A 16281-nucleotide genomic window follows, 5' to 3' on the forward strand; every position below is an offset into this window, starting at 1 on the left:
TTTCCCTACCTTACGCCATAGTCACCCTACAGAGCTTCTTGACAGAAGCCTTTGCTCCTTTCTTTTCTGCCAAAATCAACATAACCAGGAACATCGCTATCCTTTCCTAATCGATCACCCCACGCAACTTCACTCCAATAACCTGGACATACCAGAGGCCAAACATCTGCAAATCTTTTATGTGTGTGCTTTTGGACTTTAAAACTAGTGAGTGTCTTGCTCTCTCCTTCATTGCCCTAACTAATCTATCTAGTCTATCATATCTGAAACACTAAGTCCACAGTATTAATACTCCTATTCAAGGAACAGCCAAGTTTCTTCCCTGAAACTTATCTGATCACAGAACGGAGTACTCTGTGTTCAACCAATTTACCCCTGCCTTCGCTAATGACCTCCTTTCTAGATGAGTTTCACATACTCCACTGTCACGGCCCTCCCACATACATAATTTTGTTGCTTCTACCCATACGAATCATACAGCTGCCACCCTCAACCCTCTCATCCTCTTGGTGTGGAATTTTATAAGATATCCTTCTTTAAGGAACATGATGCTGGGAGTGCTCGGTATTACAACCCTCATGGAGCAAGGTAACTGAAACTAACAGAATATACTACACATCCCCTGCCTCTTACACCCACCTCTTGGCCTACTGGGTCTTCACTCCAGCAGAAAGGGTGATAAATATCCCCACAGATTTATTGGCCTTGTTTTTGTATTATATTCCATTCCATGTCATGGAAGTCTCCAGCATCCCCATCTCTTCAGCAGTGGCTACACGATCTGCTAACCTAGGCGCGTGCGGAAGCACACTCTTGTCAATGGCTACGTGCACATGGGATTATTCGTCTTGGTGGGGATTGCTGGGAGAACCTGGTATTAAATGTTGATGCCAAGAACGATCTCCACCCGCCATGAAAGTGGGGATAGTCTAGAACACCTGCTTTGGTCTACTTGATGGGAAATTAAATATTCCGCTCCAAACCACTGCTCACTGCTCACGTCCATTGACTACCTCCTCCTGGACATCTTCTCTAACCCTAGATCAAAGACGACCCCTCCCTCTACACCTTATATAGATCCATGAGCTTGTTGTTTTATACATATCTGTTTATTTTTACTCTATTGATAACGCCAATCACATGCTTGTTCTTCAAGACTATATCCGAAGAATAACTGACAATCTACTGCTTTTATGCACACTGCTATGTGCTGCTTGTAGTGGCAATTTATTGTTTACTAATCTGATATTACCTAACGTCTCGGATGCCACAGATATAAAAAAAAGAAAAAGGAACATGATGCTTCGGAAATCTGGTTAGGCTGCAAAACAAATCCACTTGTTTCATTTAGTGCCAGGCACTGATGTGACAATTTACGGCAGCATTCTTATTCGATCATAATTCTGAAATCACATTCTCTGATTATGCCAGGGTCTATTATATCCGGGTTTCTATTCTGGCAAGACTCCTGGAATAGGCTGTAGGGAAAGTTCATTTGCATGCGCAAACATGTTTATATTTGCTCATGTGAAAATGGATTTCACGAACTTTGTTACGAGTATATTTCCAGGCCTACTTCTGTGTAGTCTTGTGAATTTCTGACAGCACTTTTGTGAATAAGAACTGGGCCCCTAATTTACGTTATGTTGCCAATAATGGTTTCACCCTGTTCTCCATTAGTACTTAAAAAAAAAAAACATTGTCATATTTTACTAAATCATGTCTCAACGAAACGTTACCTCACTTTGAACAATACTGTTTGCACATATTACAAAGGCCTCTGCATATATTTACATATAACCAGCGAGCATTACAGGTATTCTCAAACTGTTACGTTTTTATGCTTGATCCACAGTCAGCAACGCAAGCTGAGCTCACAGGAGTGGTAGCCCTAATCTTAAAGGCACTGCATTCATAATTTATATATACACGTTATAACAACTTATACACATTGATACAAATACTGTGAGTGACAGATGGGCCTTTTTTCACAGATCCATACTGTGGTACAGTAGACTTTCAGCAAATAGTCATCCAGTGGACAAACAAAACATGAAAACGTGTTACTCTTGACCCCAAAGATGATGTCCCCGGATGTCGTGCAAAAGGAATGCCTCTTTATAATCTTTTTAACACAGTGCAATCAATTCCAACCTCATTATGCACTACAGCTACATCAGTTGACAGGTTCTTATTTCACCCTACTAACAGCATCCCATGGCTGAAATCTTCTTTATCGCAATACCAGCTGACAGCCACTCTGACCACCCCCAACTTTGCCCCGCATATATTTACCCTTCACTTGGAACGTCAGTGTGCTATTCAATTCCTGTACACCACTGGAACTTTTTAATCTGCAACACTGAAATGGCAGCCAGATGCACAGCATTGTGAACATTTCCACTTCAAAGCCGCAAACCTCTTGTCAGCGCCCTAACAATGCACAATTTAGATTACTGTAACCGTATTCCAGCATGCCACCCATCCACACCTTACTTAACCTTGACCAAGTAAGAAAATGTGCCTGTATCATTTTAACTGCATATGAAATCACCACATCTCGGATCGCCAATAAAAAGTTGGCTGGTTAGCTGCCCAACTAAGGGTGAAATACTACCACTCTCTCTCGAGTATATGCTACAGAAGCATGCTGGAACACTCCCTGCTTTGTCAAGACTGCCTTCTGATGGACTTCTCTTTGCCAACAAATACACCCTGGTAATTCCCACGTCTCCCTGCTGTTCTTCTCAAACTCAATCATTTTTTACTCCTAGGCCTCCCTACAATCTACGTCCTACATCATTCCTCCATGTGCTGAAAAAGGCTCTCAAAGCAAATCTTTTCCATACAGAACATCATCTGTTGGCTTTCAAATCCTCTTGTACATCAGCTGCAAAGAAGCATGATTGACAAACTTTGAAATGTGTAAATAATTGCTATGAACGTGCTGCACTTTGAAGGGTGGTAGACGAGCTACTAGACAAACACCTGTTCTAAAAGTTTCAACCTCCCTTTTGGGACCTACGTACCTTTATGTCTATAGGTGCAGTGTTAATATAGAAAATGTTATTTAGTAAGTCAAACGAATATGAATAAGTTAATCCAATCTAAGTATTCCTTCTTTTAAGACCCAGGTTTTCTGTCATTCAACAACACCTGCCTTCCAAATTACACCTGCATCCCTTTCATTTATCTCTGGGCATGCATGCTAGGAATTTACTTCCCCTAATACAGATGTCAGCCCCAAATGTACCCTCCAACCTCCCCTTCATCTTCCTCATCAAGTAGTCACCAAACTATTCTTCCCTCATCCACCAGCACCATTGAAACGCGCTGAATGAAGTACATCGCACAACACTGCAATGCCGACATGCTAGGTCTTAAAATCTGGATGCCTCAACTCACCAAGTACTTGGTAGTTCCTGGGGGGTTTACCATTATATATATGTGGCCATTTGTACTGTGAAAATAAAGGCTGGTCGCATATCACAATTATTAGCTAAGCAATACTGTTACAGACCCTGCACATCTGTTATTCTTAAACCCACCGCCCACTTCCAGCTTTAGTCTGCCAGCCTACAAAACCCCTTTTCCTTAATAACCCTCTGCCCGCCCACATGCCCCTTTTTGTCCTCATGGCTCACAAGCTATTTACAAACCTCCGCTGGACACTTACCCTGCTGGTAGGCCTCCATCCCACTCTGGCCAAAGGTTTAAGTGCACCGAAGGGCAGGAGGTAATAAAGGATTGTCAGCGGCCAAGAACGTAGTTTCAGCGCAGACCTAGACATACAGCTCAGCTGGCCCAACCTCCTCCTCAGTGCCAGCTGGGGGAATTGCAACCTGTTGGATCACACACACAAAAGTGTCAGGCCTCTCCTTGCCAGCATGCCCCAGCAATGGATCACTTCAGGAGCCACACTAGCATAAATGTGCTACATCAAGCAAGAGTTACTTAGAAGACAGACAGGGGAGAGTTATTAGAAACACTGACACAAAAGGCAAGCACAACTACCACCAGCCCCCAACATCCTCATCGCTTCACCAGTTAACTTATTCCAGGACCTCATTTCTTTATTGTTATTCAATATGGGCACCTGGAGGTTTGAACAGGCTTTTTTTCTGGATTAGCAAAAATACAGTGGTTGGATGAGAATCATTCTTGACTTCATCCTAATAGTGATACCTTAGATCAGGACACCTGCTGATGACTAAAAAGGCTCCCAATTATTCAGTTTCTAGTAGCTTAAGAGTAACAGTCCAGAACTGGACACTGATTGCTGCAGAATCATTGTGCAACCGTCATAAAAGACTGGTTCAGGACAAGCATCAGGTGTTATTGTGGTCTTTCATTGCATTAGTACTGCCTGGCCAAGGAACACCATGCAGTATTAGTTCCTAGAGGCCTGAAAACTAGTTCCAGGGGCTGGTTGCTCACGGAGCTTCCTATCAGAGCGGGTGTACAGGTGGTCAGGGAAGCACACCTAAAGGCCAAAATCTGATGGTCAACGCTTTCTTTTAAGCCATCTGTGTTCCGATTTAAGGGCTTGCCCACAACGTGTGCCTTTGAGTGTAGAAGCCTCATATAACCACTTGGGTCTGAAGATAATCTAAGCGCCTCCATCCAAGATATGTGAAGACATGTTGCTTTTTCTATCTCTGAGTTTGAGGACATCCCTCAGAACACATATATATATATATATATATATATATATATATATATATATATATATATATATATATATATATATATATATATATATATATATATATATATATATATATATATATATTATTCCAACAGAACCAAAGGATGGTGATTTAAAATATGTTGGGTTGTGCTGAAATCAGGTGCTCACAGCAGCACACGTCCTTACAATTGCTGCAGTCTCCATGAATTTCTGAAACCACAGAACAATTTGACACCAAACTAATATCCATTCTATCCTCACGCAATTGGCTCATTGTTGCACAAACCAAAATCTATTATATTGAATCAAACAGCAAAAAAAAAAAAAAAAAAAAAAAAACACACACACACACATGCTTTTTCGAAGGAAAAAAAAAAGTTCTAATAAAGAGTTGGGACACCTTGCAATGAGGGATCTTGTCGGGCTAAGCTAACTCCCGATGCGCTAGACTGATCAGCCATCAAACTTCCCCCTCCAGGAAACAAACACCGCAGCCACAACGCAGGCACGAAAACAAAAAAATAATTTGAAGTGTCATTTCCCCAGTCCTAAAAGCACCACACTGACTTCCGTCAATACCTGAGACGCTCCCAAGACCATCAGACTCGAAAACAAAATTATCGAGGCAAAAGTCACCAAATCTAACAGCCTGAAAAAAATACCCACATTCACATGTGTACTCGTCATCTGACAATTTCTGAAGATGTCCTGAAAACAATGCAGCTTAAAAAGAGATAAACGCTGCACAATGCAATCAAAAGAGCCAGACAACTCAGAACCAAAGATTGTCCACTGCTATGCCAACAACCTCATTTAGAGGAAGAAACTCAGAACTGGTCTTTTCCAACAGCAGAAATCACCCTCACCTCTAATGAGAAGTACCGTGAGGTGACTGAGCTCCGAGCTGAGACAAACAGCTGCTTTCTTCATTCATTTATCCATCAAGTGACGCAGCATCTTTCAGTCACTATAAAAAGTCTGTTCTCCATAATGTCACATGAAAAATAAAGTGCGTGACCTTCAATGCCCATGTAATGAGCAGGGCCTATCACCCACGCCTCACCACTTTTAACACTGGCACACCTAGCCTGTGTCACTATTTATGAACAGCACTAGTTAAGGCCTGGTTTGCACAAGAAAAGGCTAACAGAAAATCATTGTAGCAGCAGAAATACCTATCAATGGCTTTGTGAAAAGGGCAGCTGTGATCACTCTAGTCCCGTGCAACAAAGCAGGTTTACCCAAGGGGATAGTTTCTTCCGCTATGTCTCAGTACAATATCAGGCGTGCAACAAAACTACAGCAGAGACTCAAGGGGCCCAGGCAGGTGGCAGACACTGAGCAATAAAGGTGCTTCTACTCACAGGAACGGGCAGCCGTCGCGCTGGCCCGGTGCACGGAGAGTATGTCAACACAGGCCTCTTCGAGTACTCACGCTGACCTTTGAACCTTAAAACAAGGACATAGCTCTGCAATGCCCACTGCTCGCTCAGAAAGGGCACTGAAGGGGCCAATCAGGTGAACTACCCCTATATGATACGCAGAGTTGCCACACTGGCAGGGTCAGCGGCGCACGAGCACCGGGACTATGAATCTCAAGGATGTGTCTGTCACAGAAGCCAGGATGTCCCCGGCCTCGAGGTCACCTTCGTATTGTCTGGCGCAGACCCCCGCTACGGTGATGCAGCGTCAGCAGGAACCCTGACCTGCACAGGGCCCCTACTTGTAACTTGTTTTTAGGGGGCGCGTTCCAACGAATGTGTTTGGTGACATGCCCATGTGGGCCTGTTCAGAGTAGACCAACGCTGCCACCTCCGCTCCCCGATGCCACTCAAAGGCAGTGCTGAAGAAGGAAGTCAGGCCGTGGGCAGGAGGCAGCTGACACGGAAACTCTGCCAGCATGAAGTCCCGAAACACAACAAAGCCACCGGCTCTATGACGAGCTTGGCTCCTGCCCAGGGGGGCAGGACGCCACGATCCGCCTCCGTCCCACAGAGCAGGAACAGCCTGATCACATGGACCGATGAGTTGGGCACCGAGGCCCGGGTACCAGTATCCCAGCTTCCCCTCCCCCACCTGCCTCACTGCAGACGACCACTAACCAATCCCCGGCAAGCATCGCACGCTCCGAGGGACCGGCCGCTTCTCGCTGCCCCCCGCTCCTTCTAGGCACAATATTGCCATGGTCTGCCTGCAGGGATGCTGCAGCGGGGCCGTCCGAAGCAGGGCCCCGAGAGCTGTCAGCGACGCATCTGCTCCCCAGCATCAGCATCCCTCCCTCCCTCCGCCTCGCCCGCGGCCCTCCCCCATCCCCACTGAATTCAGAGCATAAGGAGCTTTGCGGTAATTAGGCCAAACAACGACTTTGCTTCCCCGCCGTCCCTCCCATCTCCCGTGCCGGCCACCTCGGGTACCTGAATCGGGCCCGCCTGCTGGGGGTGCCGCCGTCCGGGCGGCCCGGGTCCGCGCTGCCTGCCTGCTCCTCCCCGGCCCAGCCACTGCCGCTGGCTGCCCGCGCCCTGCGGACATGGACTTTCACCTTGCGGAGGTTGAAGCACGAGCTGGGCGGATTAGGCAAAGGCCTACGACATCTCACCATCTCCCCGTGTGCAGGTCTGGGCTCTGGTGCCGGCTGCTTGACTGACACATCGCCTGCGCTCCGGGATGCTCTGCCCTCCCCTCGCCAGGGAGGGATGCGGGGATGGAGGGCGTGACGTCACGGGCCACTCCATTGGCTGCCCAGGAGGACTCTCCGCTCCCTCCTCCATCATCTCACACATCTCCTGCGAGTTAATGTGGCTCTGCGCCAAGAACTGGAACTCCCTCCCGACCGACCTGCGCCTGACCCAAGACCACCTCTCCTTCAGGAAGAAGCTGAAGACCTGGCTATTCGAGCAGTAGCGGCACCCCCCCCCCCCCCCCAGCGCCTTGAGACCCTACGGGTATGTAGCGCGCTTTATAAGTGTCATTGATTGATTGATTGATTGCGCTGCCCTTCACTGTGCACTCGGTGCAGAAAGCGAGCGGACCCGGGGCCACGTGGGTGACCTTCAAGGACCCCCAACCGCAGCCAAGTGGGGCGCCTTCAACCCGGCAGACTAAAGCCACGTGCAGGTACCTTCAGCGAATGCTGAACTACAACAAACCCAAACTACAGCAGCATGGGACAGCTAAAATACAGCACCACTTACAGTGCATGCAACCCCAAACTCCACCGACACAAGGTGACCTTCAAAAGCAGCTGCACGATGCTCTCGTTAGTGGATGCTAAACTGCAGCCATCCAAAGCTAGAGCCACATGGGACTATCTTGTTTGCATGATAGAGTCTAGCAATCCCACACTACCGCAGCACCGAGATACCTTCAAGGCCTTCAACCACAGCCAAGCGATGCGCTTTATACCGCCACGGTCCAGCCACATGATATTACCTTCACTAAACCCACACTACAGCCACACAGCTGCCCTCAGTGCACGCCAAGGCACAGCAAGTCCAAACTATAACCACAGATGCCATGTGCATCGTGAAGGTTTAGGGAAACAACTTCACCATGTAAGAAGCGCTGCAACAGGGGCTCACAGGGACAACATACGCAAACTACTGCTACATGGGACAATATTTAGTCGTACTAAAGTGCAGCCAGAAAGGGCTACCATTAAAAAGGCAGCAACCACTGGCATATAGGGCTGATTTCAACATGCAGAAACCACAGCTACTCATGGTTATCCTAAAACCCACAAAGGTCACACCTCAAAGTCACAAACCACAGTGGGCTATCTCCAGGCCAGGAACAAAGACTAAAGACGCCACAGTTGTTTAAAGCACCTACAGAAATCCAAACACACCTTATCGTGGCCTGCTTCGTTATCGGCGGTTCCAGACCAATCAAGATCCACTGTGTGCACCTATGGGACTGCCTGACCAGATCCTCTTATCAGGAGCTTTCAACACAACCATGGGCCTCCACTGGAGCCCTCCTGTCTCCTGCTACCGCCAGGTATCCTGTCCGACTACTCCAGCCCTCCAGTCTGGTCCCACTGACAGTTGTGGTCTCCAACGAGTCCGCTTCTCACCCACCACGGACATCCACTACCCTTCACTGATGGGCATCTCCTCAATATAAGCCAGTGCCATATTTCAACACCTGCAGCATGAATGTAATCTGCCATCATGGATCGTAAGTGCCTCATTTACAGGTATTCCATGCAACACAAATAATGCCCTCGATCGTGCCTGACATATATATAAAAAAACTATACACACAAGACCACCTCTCTTACCACCAGACACGACAGTACACCAAAAATATATTTTCCAATACTGTCCGTAACTAGCGCTCATCTCTCGTCCCGAGGTATATTGTCCCATTTCCCTCCTCTCGTCCCTGCTGCGACACTGTCCTAGTCTCACCTCTCACCCCCTGCAGTAGCCTGTCCGCCTCCCTCCTCTCATTCCTGCTGTGACACTGGCTCAGTCTCATCTCTCCCCCTGCAATTTACTATCCCATCTCCCTCCTCCCTGCTGCGACACTGTCCCAGTCTCATCTCTCACCCCCTGCAATTTACTATCCCATCTCCCTCCTCCCTGCTGTGACACTGTCCCAGTCTCATCGCTCACCCCTGCAATTTACTATCCCTGCTGTGACAATGTCCCAGTCTCATCTCTCACCCCCTGCAATTTACTATCCCATCTCCCTCCTCCCTGCTGTGACACTGTCCCAGTCTCATCTCTCACCCCCTGCAATTTACTATCCCTGCTGTGACACTGCCCCAGTCTCATCTCTCACCCCTGCAATTTACTATCCCGTCTCCCTCCTCCCTGCTGCGACACTGCCCCAGTCTCATCTCTCACCCCCTGCAATTTACTATCCCGTCTCCCTCCTCCCTGCTGCGACACTGCCCCAGTCTCATCTCGCATCCCTTGAAGTATACTGTCCCGTTTCCGTCCTCTTACCTTTGCTGTGGCACTGCCCGAGTCTCTTCTCACACCCTGCAGTATACTGCCCGCCTCCCTCCTCTCATCCCTGCTGTGACACTGCCCCAGTCTCACCCCCTGCAGTATACTGCCCGCCTCCCTCCTCTCATCCCTGCTGTGACACTGCCCCAGTCTCACCCCCTGCAGTATACTGCCCGCCTCCCTCCTCTCATCCCTGCTGTGACACTGCCCCAGTCTCATCTCTCACCCCCTGAAGTATACTGTCCGGTTTCCGTCCTCTTACCTTTGCTGTGGCACTGCCCGAGTCTCTTCTCACACCCTGCAGTATACTGCCCGCCTCCCTCCTCTCATCCCTGCTGTGACACTGCCCCAGTCTCACCCCCTGCAGTATACTGCCCGCCTCCCTCCTCTCATCCCTGCTGTGACACTGCCCCAGTCTCACCCCCTGCAGTATACTGCCCGCCTCCCTCCTCTCACCCTTGCTGTGACACTGCCCCAGTCTCACCCCCTGCAGTATACTGCCCGCCTCCCTCCTCTCATCCCTGCTGTGACACTGCCCCAGTCTCACCCCCTGCAGTATACTGCCCGCCTCCCTCCTCTCACCCTTGCTGTGACACTGCCCCAGTCTCACCCCCTGCAGTATACTGCCCGCCTCCCTCCTCTCATCCCTGCTGTGACACTGCCCCAGTCTCATCTCGCATCCCTTGAAGTATACTGTCCGGTTTCCGTCCTCTTACCTTTGCTGTGGCACTGCCAGAGTCTCTTCTCACACCGTGCAGTATACTGCCCGCCTCCCTCCTCTCATCCCTGCTGTGACACTGCCCCAGCCTCACCCCCTGCAGTATACTGCCCGCCTCCCTCCTCTCATCCCTGCTGTGACACTGCCCCAGCCTCACCCCCAGCCCCTGCAGTGGTAGTGACTCAGGCTCGCTCCCGCACGGACTCCTTCCTAAACTCCTTTCCTCTCCCCCCCGCAGCACCGATGTCCTACTGTCGCCCCCTTCCGGGACACTGCCCTAGTCTAGTGTGAACTCTTACGGCGACCCCGGCCCCGGCCCCGGCCCCTCTCGCTGGTTCCCGCCGTGGCTGCCCCGGGTGCGGCTCCCCCCGTGCACCTCGCCCAGAGAGGGCCCCCCACTCCTGAAGCGGAGTTCCAGACCCGCGAGGCCACCTCACGCCCAGGTGGCATCACCCCCGGCAGCCCCTGCAGCGGGCACCGGGAGGGAGCGGGCGGGCGGGCGGGGTGCCGCCCCCCGGCTCATTCCGTAGCGGGGCCGAGCCCTCCCTCCCGAGAGCGGGGGCGCCCCGCACCCCGGGTGGGCACAAGTGAAGCGCGGGTCCGGCGCCTCGGCCCCCGCGCCCCCTTCCGCAGCAATGGGGAGAGGGCGGCGGTCAGACCCCGTCTTTATGTCCGGCGCACCGGCCCGGAGCTGGGGAACCAGGATCGAGTCCCGGCGCCGGCTCAGCAGCCTGTGACCCTCGACAAGTCACTCAACCTCCCCCTGCAACAACGAATGTGTCCTTGTGTAACGTAACCGGTGCTCATGTAAAGCACCCCAATACCTCCGTGGGTAGCTCGCGCTATATAAAACATGCAACAAATAATAATAATAAACTGTAGGATGCGGACAGTCTATGGGGCACCAGGGAAGTTCCGGCTACTCTGTCAGCATGTGCTTAACACGCTGTGCGGAATGGCCACATCCCAGGACGGACCAGCTAACAAAGGTAAACCTTGTCCGCGCATCCTCCCATCACATTCCGGGCGCAGGAGGAGCTGAATTTCCTAAGTGACCCTCCCGCCCACACCCAGGCGGGATGGGGCGGCTGGGCAGCGAGCCTGCTCGCTCCCTTCCCACGAAAGGGAAGAATAACACAACCTTCAACACTGTAATAAAATGTGGGCTCTTTCATGGAAAACGTCACTAATCTGTTAGAGATTATGTAAAAAAGGACCACAGCTGTTTTTTTTTTCCAAATACAGGAAAAATGCTGACAGCAGAAAGCAGGACTGCAACAACGAAGTTTCCCTCAGCACAGAGCGCTTTGTTGAATGACTTCCTGTGTACCTGCATTACGAGGCAACAGGAGAGCAGCCATGCAATGCCTTGCCGTGCAGTCAGCAAATACTAGGCACTTTACCTCGTCGTCATGGCGCTGTACAGCCGTCACTCAGCTCAGGGTACTCACTTCTTCCTGCGAGGGAAGTGTCAGTCGTCCCACCCGGTTTCTGCTTTTTATCCTTGCTCTGTTTGTTTTGGCCTCAGTGTTCCGGATTTAGGAACAAACAGCCTTCATCAAGGAAAGTCAATATCGACAGTGAAAAATTCCACTCCAACTCACAGCGGCAACGCCACGCCAGGGTGGCAGAGTTCAGCGTGCGATCGTAAGTGCAGTAACCCACAGAAGGCCGCTTGACACCTCGCCCCGGCAGGATGGGAGGATACACGCGATAGGGCGGCTGGCCGGCCCTGCCAGCCCCTCCCTGCATCACCACGGCCCCTGCCGACAAGTGCAACGCGCCTCTTGACGCTTGTGACAACTAAATGCTAGTACCGCAAATCGAGGAAGGTCCTCGCCAAATGAGACCTCACCTTCTGGGCACAAACAACCTAAACATCTCACCCCCACCTGTCATCTCAAATACCACCAGGTGAAACTTCTGAACTAATCATCATCACCACCACCTTAGCCCACCTCCGCACTGGATCACCGGTCATCCACCTAGTCGAAGCCACACCGCCCATCCATAGCTTCAGAAACGTGTGAACCAGAATAGCTCGGTCTCCCCCGGACCCTGGAAACAACACTGGCTAATCCAGGACTAACTTTAAAAAAAAACACATTTGACCGCCAACAGTCTCACCACTTTCTGCTGGTGTCCAACCTGCCATTCCTGAGTGGTGTAGCAGAGTAAGCCATCACTGCCACATCACACGGGCACACAGCGGCTAAGGCATCCTGTGTCATGTATGACACGTGAACCACTCCTGTCCGGTTACCTCACAGCACATCGTTTAGCCCAATTATTATGATGATGATGGCATGAAAGTTATCTTCACACTCAGCCCTACAACAGCAGCACACATTCGACAAACACAACACCATCGTGCATATAACACCGCTCTGACCTACATAGCTGGCTAAGTGCCCGACTCCTCAAAAAAACACAGCTAGGTCTGCTGAGCAATCCACGCGGAGGAAGTTAACCGTGCCTCTCCCACATGCACACAACAGTGCATCAAGGCCACAGAAAGGGCATGATCTCTCCAAACTGAACAGCCACCCCACGCCAAGCAATGAAAACACCTCAAAGACCTCTGGCAAACACCCATACATGATGCTCTACTACAGTGGTTCCCAACCTGTGGTCCAGGGACCCCCTAGGGGTCCGCAAAGCCTCCTCCGAGGGTCCGCGAATGCTTAGAAAATTGAATAATATTAACAGATTATGTCCCCATCTTTCAGTAATGACTCGGTAGAGGGTCCCTGGATTTCAATAATGATTCAGTGGGGGTCCCCATGTTCCAGTAATGCTAAAGGGGAGTGTCTACAGAAGTCAACAGGTTGGGATCCACTGCTCTACCACACAGTTTCATACCAGGATTGGACAGGCACTGTCCTACAGTCTATCACTGAGCACTATCACTAAGTTTCCCCTAGCGCCTTGAGACCCGCACGGGTGAGTAGCGAGCTTTATAAATGTTAATGATTTGACTATACTAGTATACTCTTAACATGCTGGCCGTTATCCAAAATGACCCTCCCTTTAAATGTACAAAACAGTAACAGACCACTTTTACTCCAGTCATCAAAAACCATACAAATGTAAAAGGAATCCATATTCCTGCTGGACCACACAATGGTAGAAAGGCGCTATCCAAACACACAAGTCTTGCAACACAAACAGTCGGTGGGTAAATGGATGCACTCGATGCCAAGTGACCCCCGAGCTCCAAGGCAACACTGTACTCTCTCTCTCATGATGGTCGTGAATTTGGTTCCGGCTCAGGTCACAGTACAATAAGTGTTCCTGGATGCCCTCAGTGAAATGATGCCAGTCTGTCACTTAGGTGAGATAACCTCCCTCGTGCTTGTTTGATCTTATCTGCATAGTATCGCGGCACTTTCTGTCTACAAGAAGTGGGTTTCCATAGCTGACCAACCCAGTAGGGACGAGGGTGGAGTCATCGCATATGTCCCACCTTGAAGAATGGCAAGCCTGAAGATTGACGATCATGGCCAATGCTGGGGCTCTGCGTGCACAGAGTTAGGCTGGACTGAGCATTCGACTGACACAAAGGTTTGGTTGAGTGAGATCGCTGCCAGGGGGCATTTTCCTTCACAAAGCCTGCTGTTAGGTCCCATGAGTATGAGCAGTCATGAGAACCAATGGCAATCTCCACCTCCCTTCCTGGGAGTTGGTGGAGATAAGGAGATTCAATCTGGACTGACCTTGGTGTGTCTACAGGCTACAGAATGACCAGAGGACAAGTCAAAACAGAAGAGAACTCAGCAGACGCTGACTTACAGACCTTGGATACATGTCAAAACATCAAAACATCGGACCCAAACACAACGTGTCGAAGTCCACACCATTCTGATTGGTCTGTTCTGAATAGCACAGAAAAAAACATGTCCTAGACACAAATACAAATTTGATGTGGCTAACAGGTAGGTGTCACTAGAAGAGTTGACAGCAGCCAGTACATGGGGTAACTGTCTTCTAAAAGACTGACATGCTAGCACCAAGTAATACAGCCATGCAGGACAAAGCCCAACACTTAGGGCCTTATTATGAACATGGCGGTCCAGACCACCATGCTGGCAGAAATTACCACCACCGGCATTACTGTCTCGACCGCCATATAATAAACAAGGTAAGACCGCCACATGCAGCCCTCCACCACCCCAGGCTTCTGCCGACAGACAGCCTGACGACGGCGGATTGCTTTATCTGAAAGGGCAGCGCTGCTCCGGACAGAGAACCCTTGTTCCTCCAGCCTTTCCTTGGCGGTTTCCCCAGTCAGGGAAAGGCTGCGAAAGGGGTGCACTGGGGCCCACCTGGGGGCACCTGCACTGCCCAGGCACTTGGCACGGGCAGTGAAGGGGCCCCCCCCATGCACAGCCCCGTTGCGCAGGTCACTGCCCGATTTACGGGCAGTGATGTGTGCGGCGGGTGCTGCACCCGCCGCACTGCGGCATTGACGATGGCTCCATGTGAGCTGTCGGCAATGTCCAGGCCCAGCATTCCGCTGGCCCGGCAGGCAGAAACACTATTTCCGTCTGCCGGCCAAGGCAGAATGTTCTTTATTGGGCCCGCGGGGTCCTCAACAAGCTGGCGGTCTATGTTCAGACCGTCAGCATGATCACAGCGGGGATTCCCGCCGTGTTCATAATGAGGGCCTTAGTCTTAGGACCCTTTATACATATATTTATAAATGCTAAAGCAGCGGTTCTTAACCAGTTGTCCGGTGACTCTTGGGGGTGGCTGCATGGTTAGAAAATTAAATATTAATAGATTAATATAGTGTATATAAATAAAAAGGCAAAAGTACAATTGTACATTTTAAAATGTTCTCTAAACCTGAAGGACTTACTGAGCCACTACACAGCACTGGGTCCTAAACTCAGATTCAGCATTAAACTTCAGGGTCCTGGAAGGGCTGCCTTACTGAGCCCGGACACAGGAGGGGATTGGACAGCTCCAACACGTTATGACACACTGCAAGGTTCTAGACCAATCCGCTTACTACCCAGAACACACATGGGGGTCTAGAACTTTACACTGCTTCAGTATCTTGACTGGATTATAGAGGGCACCGCACATTGCACCAGTGTACGTGAACAGGGTCTACAATGAAATATTAAGCGTTACCCATGTTGTAAGTCTCGACTAACTTACATATTCTCACCCAGAGCTGTACCTCGAATTCGTTACTCTGCATTCTGAAAGGCCGTTTCCAGAGCCTGCCTTCAGCGTACCCAACTCATAGCATAGGGGGTTCAGGGAGTGCGCCCGAACCCTCTGAAATGACTCCAGACTCTGCGTTAGGGCATGGAGCAGGCAGCGCCTTCACCCTGGCTGCACTCATAGCAGAACATACTACCCGACACCACCTGCAGCTCGGCACACATTCCGCAACTAGCTACTTGGACCACAGCATGTCAACATACTTATCCCAGGTATTTTATATAGCGCGGATCTGCTACGACGAGCTTTACAAACATTTTTATTGCAGGAGGCAGATCTCAAACTTGAGGCACTTATATCAAAGCGGTATTTTGTGCGTATGTGTGCGGTGATGCGTTTGTACACATGTATTCGTGTCGGAGCGTCTACACCAACTAGGATGCGAGAATGTGTATTCCACAACTGCCAGACAGCACACTGCGCTTGTCCTGTGTACACAATTTACATTGCACATATTTATGTTACAGTATATTTCAATTACAGCCCAGGTGGTGGCATTTTCCAAGGAATCACACTGTCATATTGCAAAATGTATCCCATAATACACCTAACTTAGAACAAAACATAAAAAAATAAAATTAAAAAAAAACCGGCAACACCACTTCCAAACCTCTAAAATCACGTGGTGGTAAATTCAACAGCTGACTAGAGTGATGGTCTGAAGCAAAGGCCAAGTTTACACA

The 16281-nt window shown here is 49.9% G+C and overlaps 1 protein-coding gene across 4 annotated transcripts in view; it reads right to left on the minus strand.

Annotated features, from left to right (window-relative positions):
- Positions 1-16281, minus strand: part of PISD (phosphatidylserine decarboxylase) — a 149864-nt gene that overhangs the window by 46094 nt on the left and 87489 nt on the right. Inside the window, exons 1-2 of one of the 4 annotated variants that reach the window (XM_069215087.1) lie at positions 11767-11838; positions 3677-3842 (exon numbers count right to left, since the gene is read on the minus strand). The exons of 1 other annotated variant lie outside the window; for it this stretch is intronic. In XM_069215087.1, coding sequence (XP_069071188.1) covers positions 3677-3842; positions 11767-11777 — 177 coding nt within the window. In that variant the 5' untranslated portion in view covers positions 11778-11838. Of the gene's footprint in view, positions 1-3676; positions 3843-7104; positions 7339-11766; positions 11839-16281 lie in introns of those variants that run through there. 2 more of the 4 variants (XM_069215084.1, XM_069215086.1) reach the window with 2 other exon arrangements.

The sequence above is a fragment of the Pleurodeles waltl genome, chromosome 11, assembly GCF_031143425.1.
Source record: "Pleurodeles waltl isolate 20211129_DDA chromosome 11, aPleWal1.hap1.20221129, whole genome shotgun sequence".
In the NCBI taxonomy this organism is placed as follows: Eukaryota; Metazoa; Chordata; class Amphibia; order Caudata; family Salamandridae; genus Pleurodeles; species Pleurodeles waltl.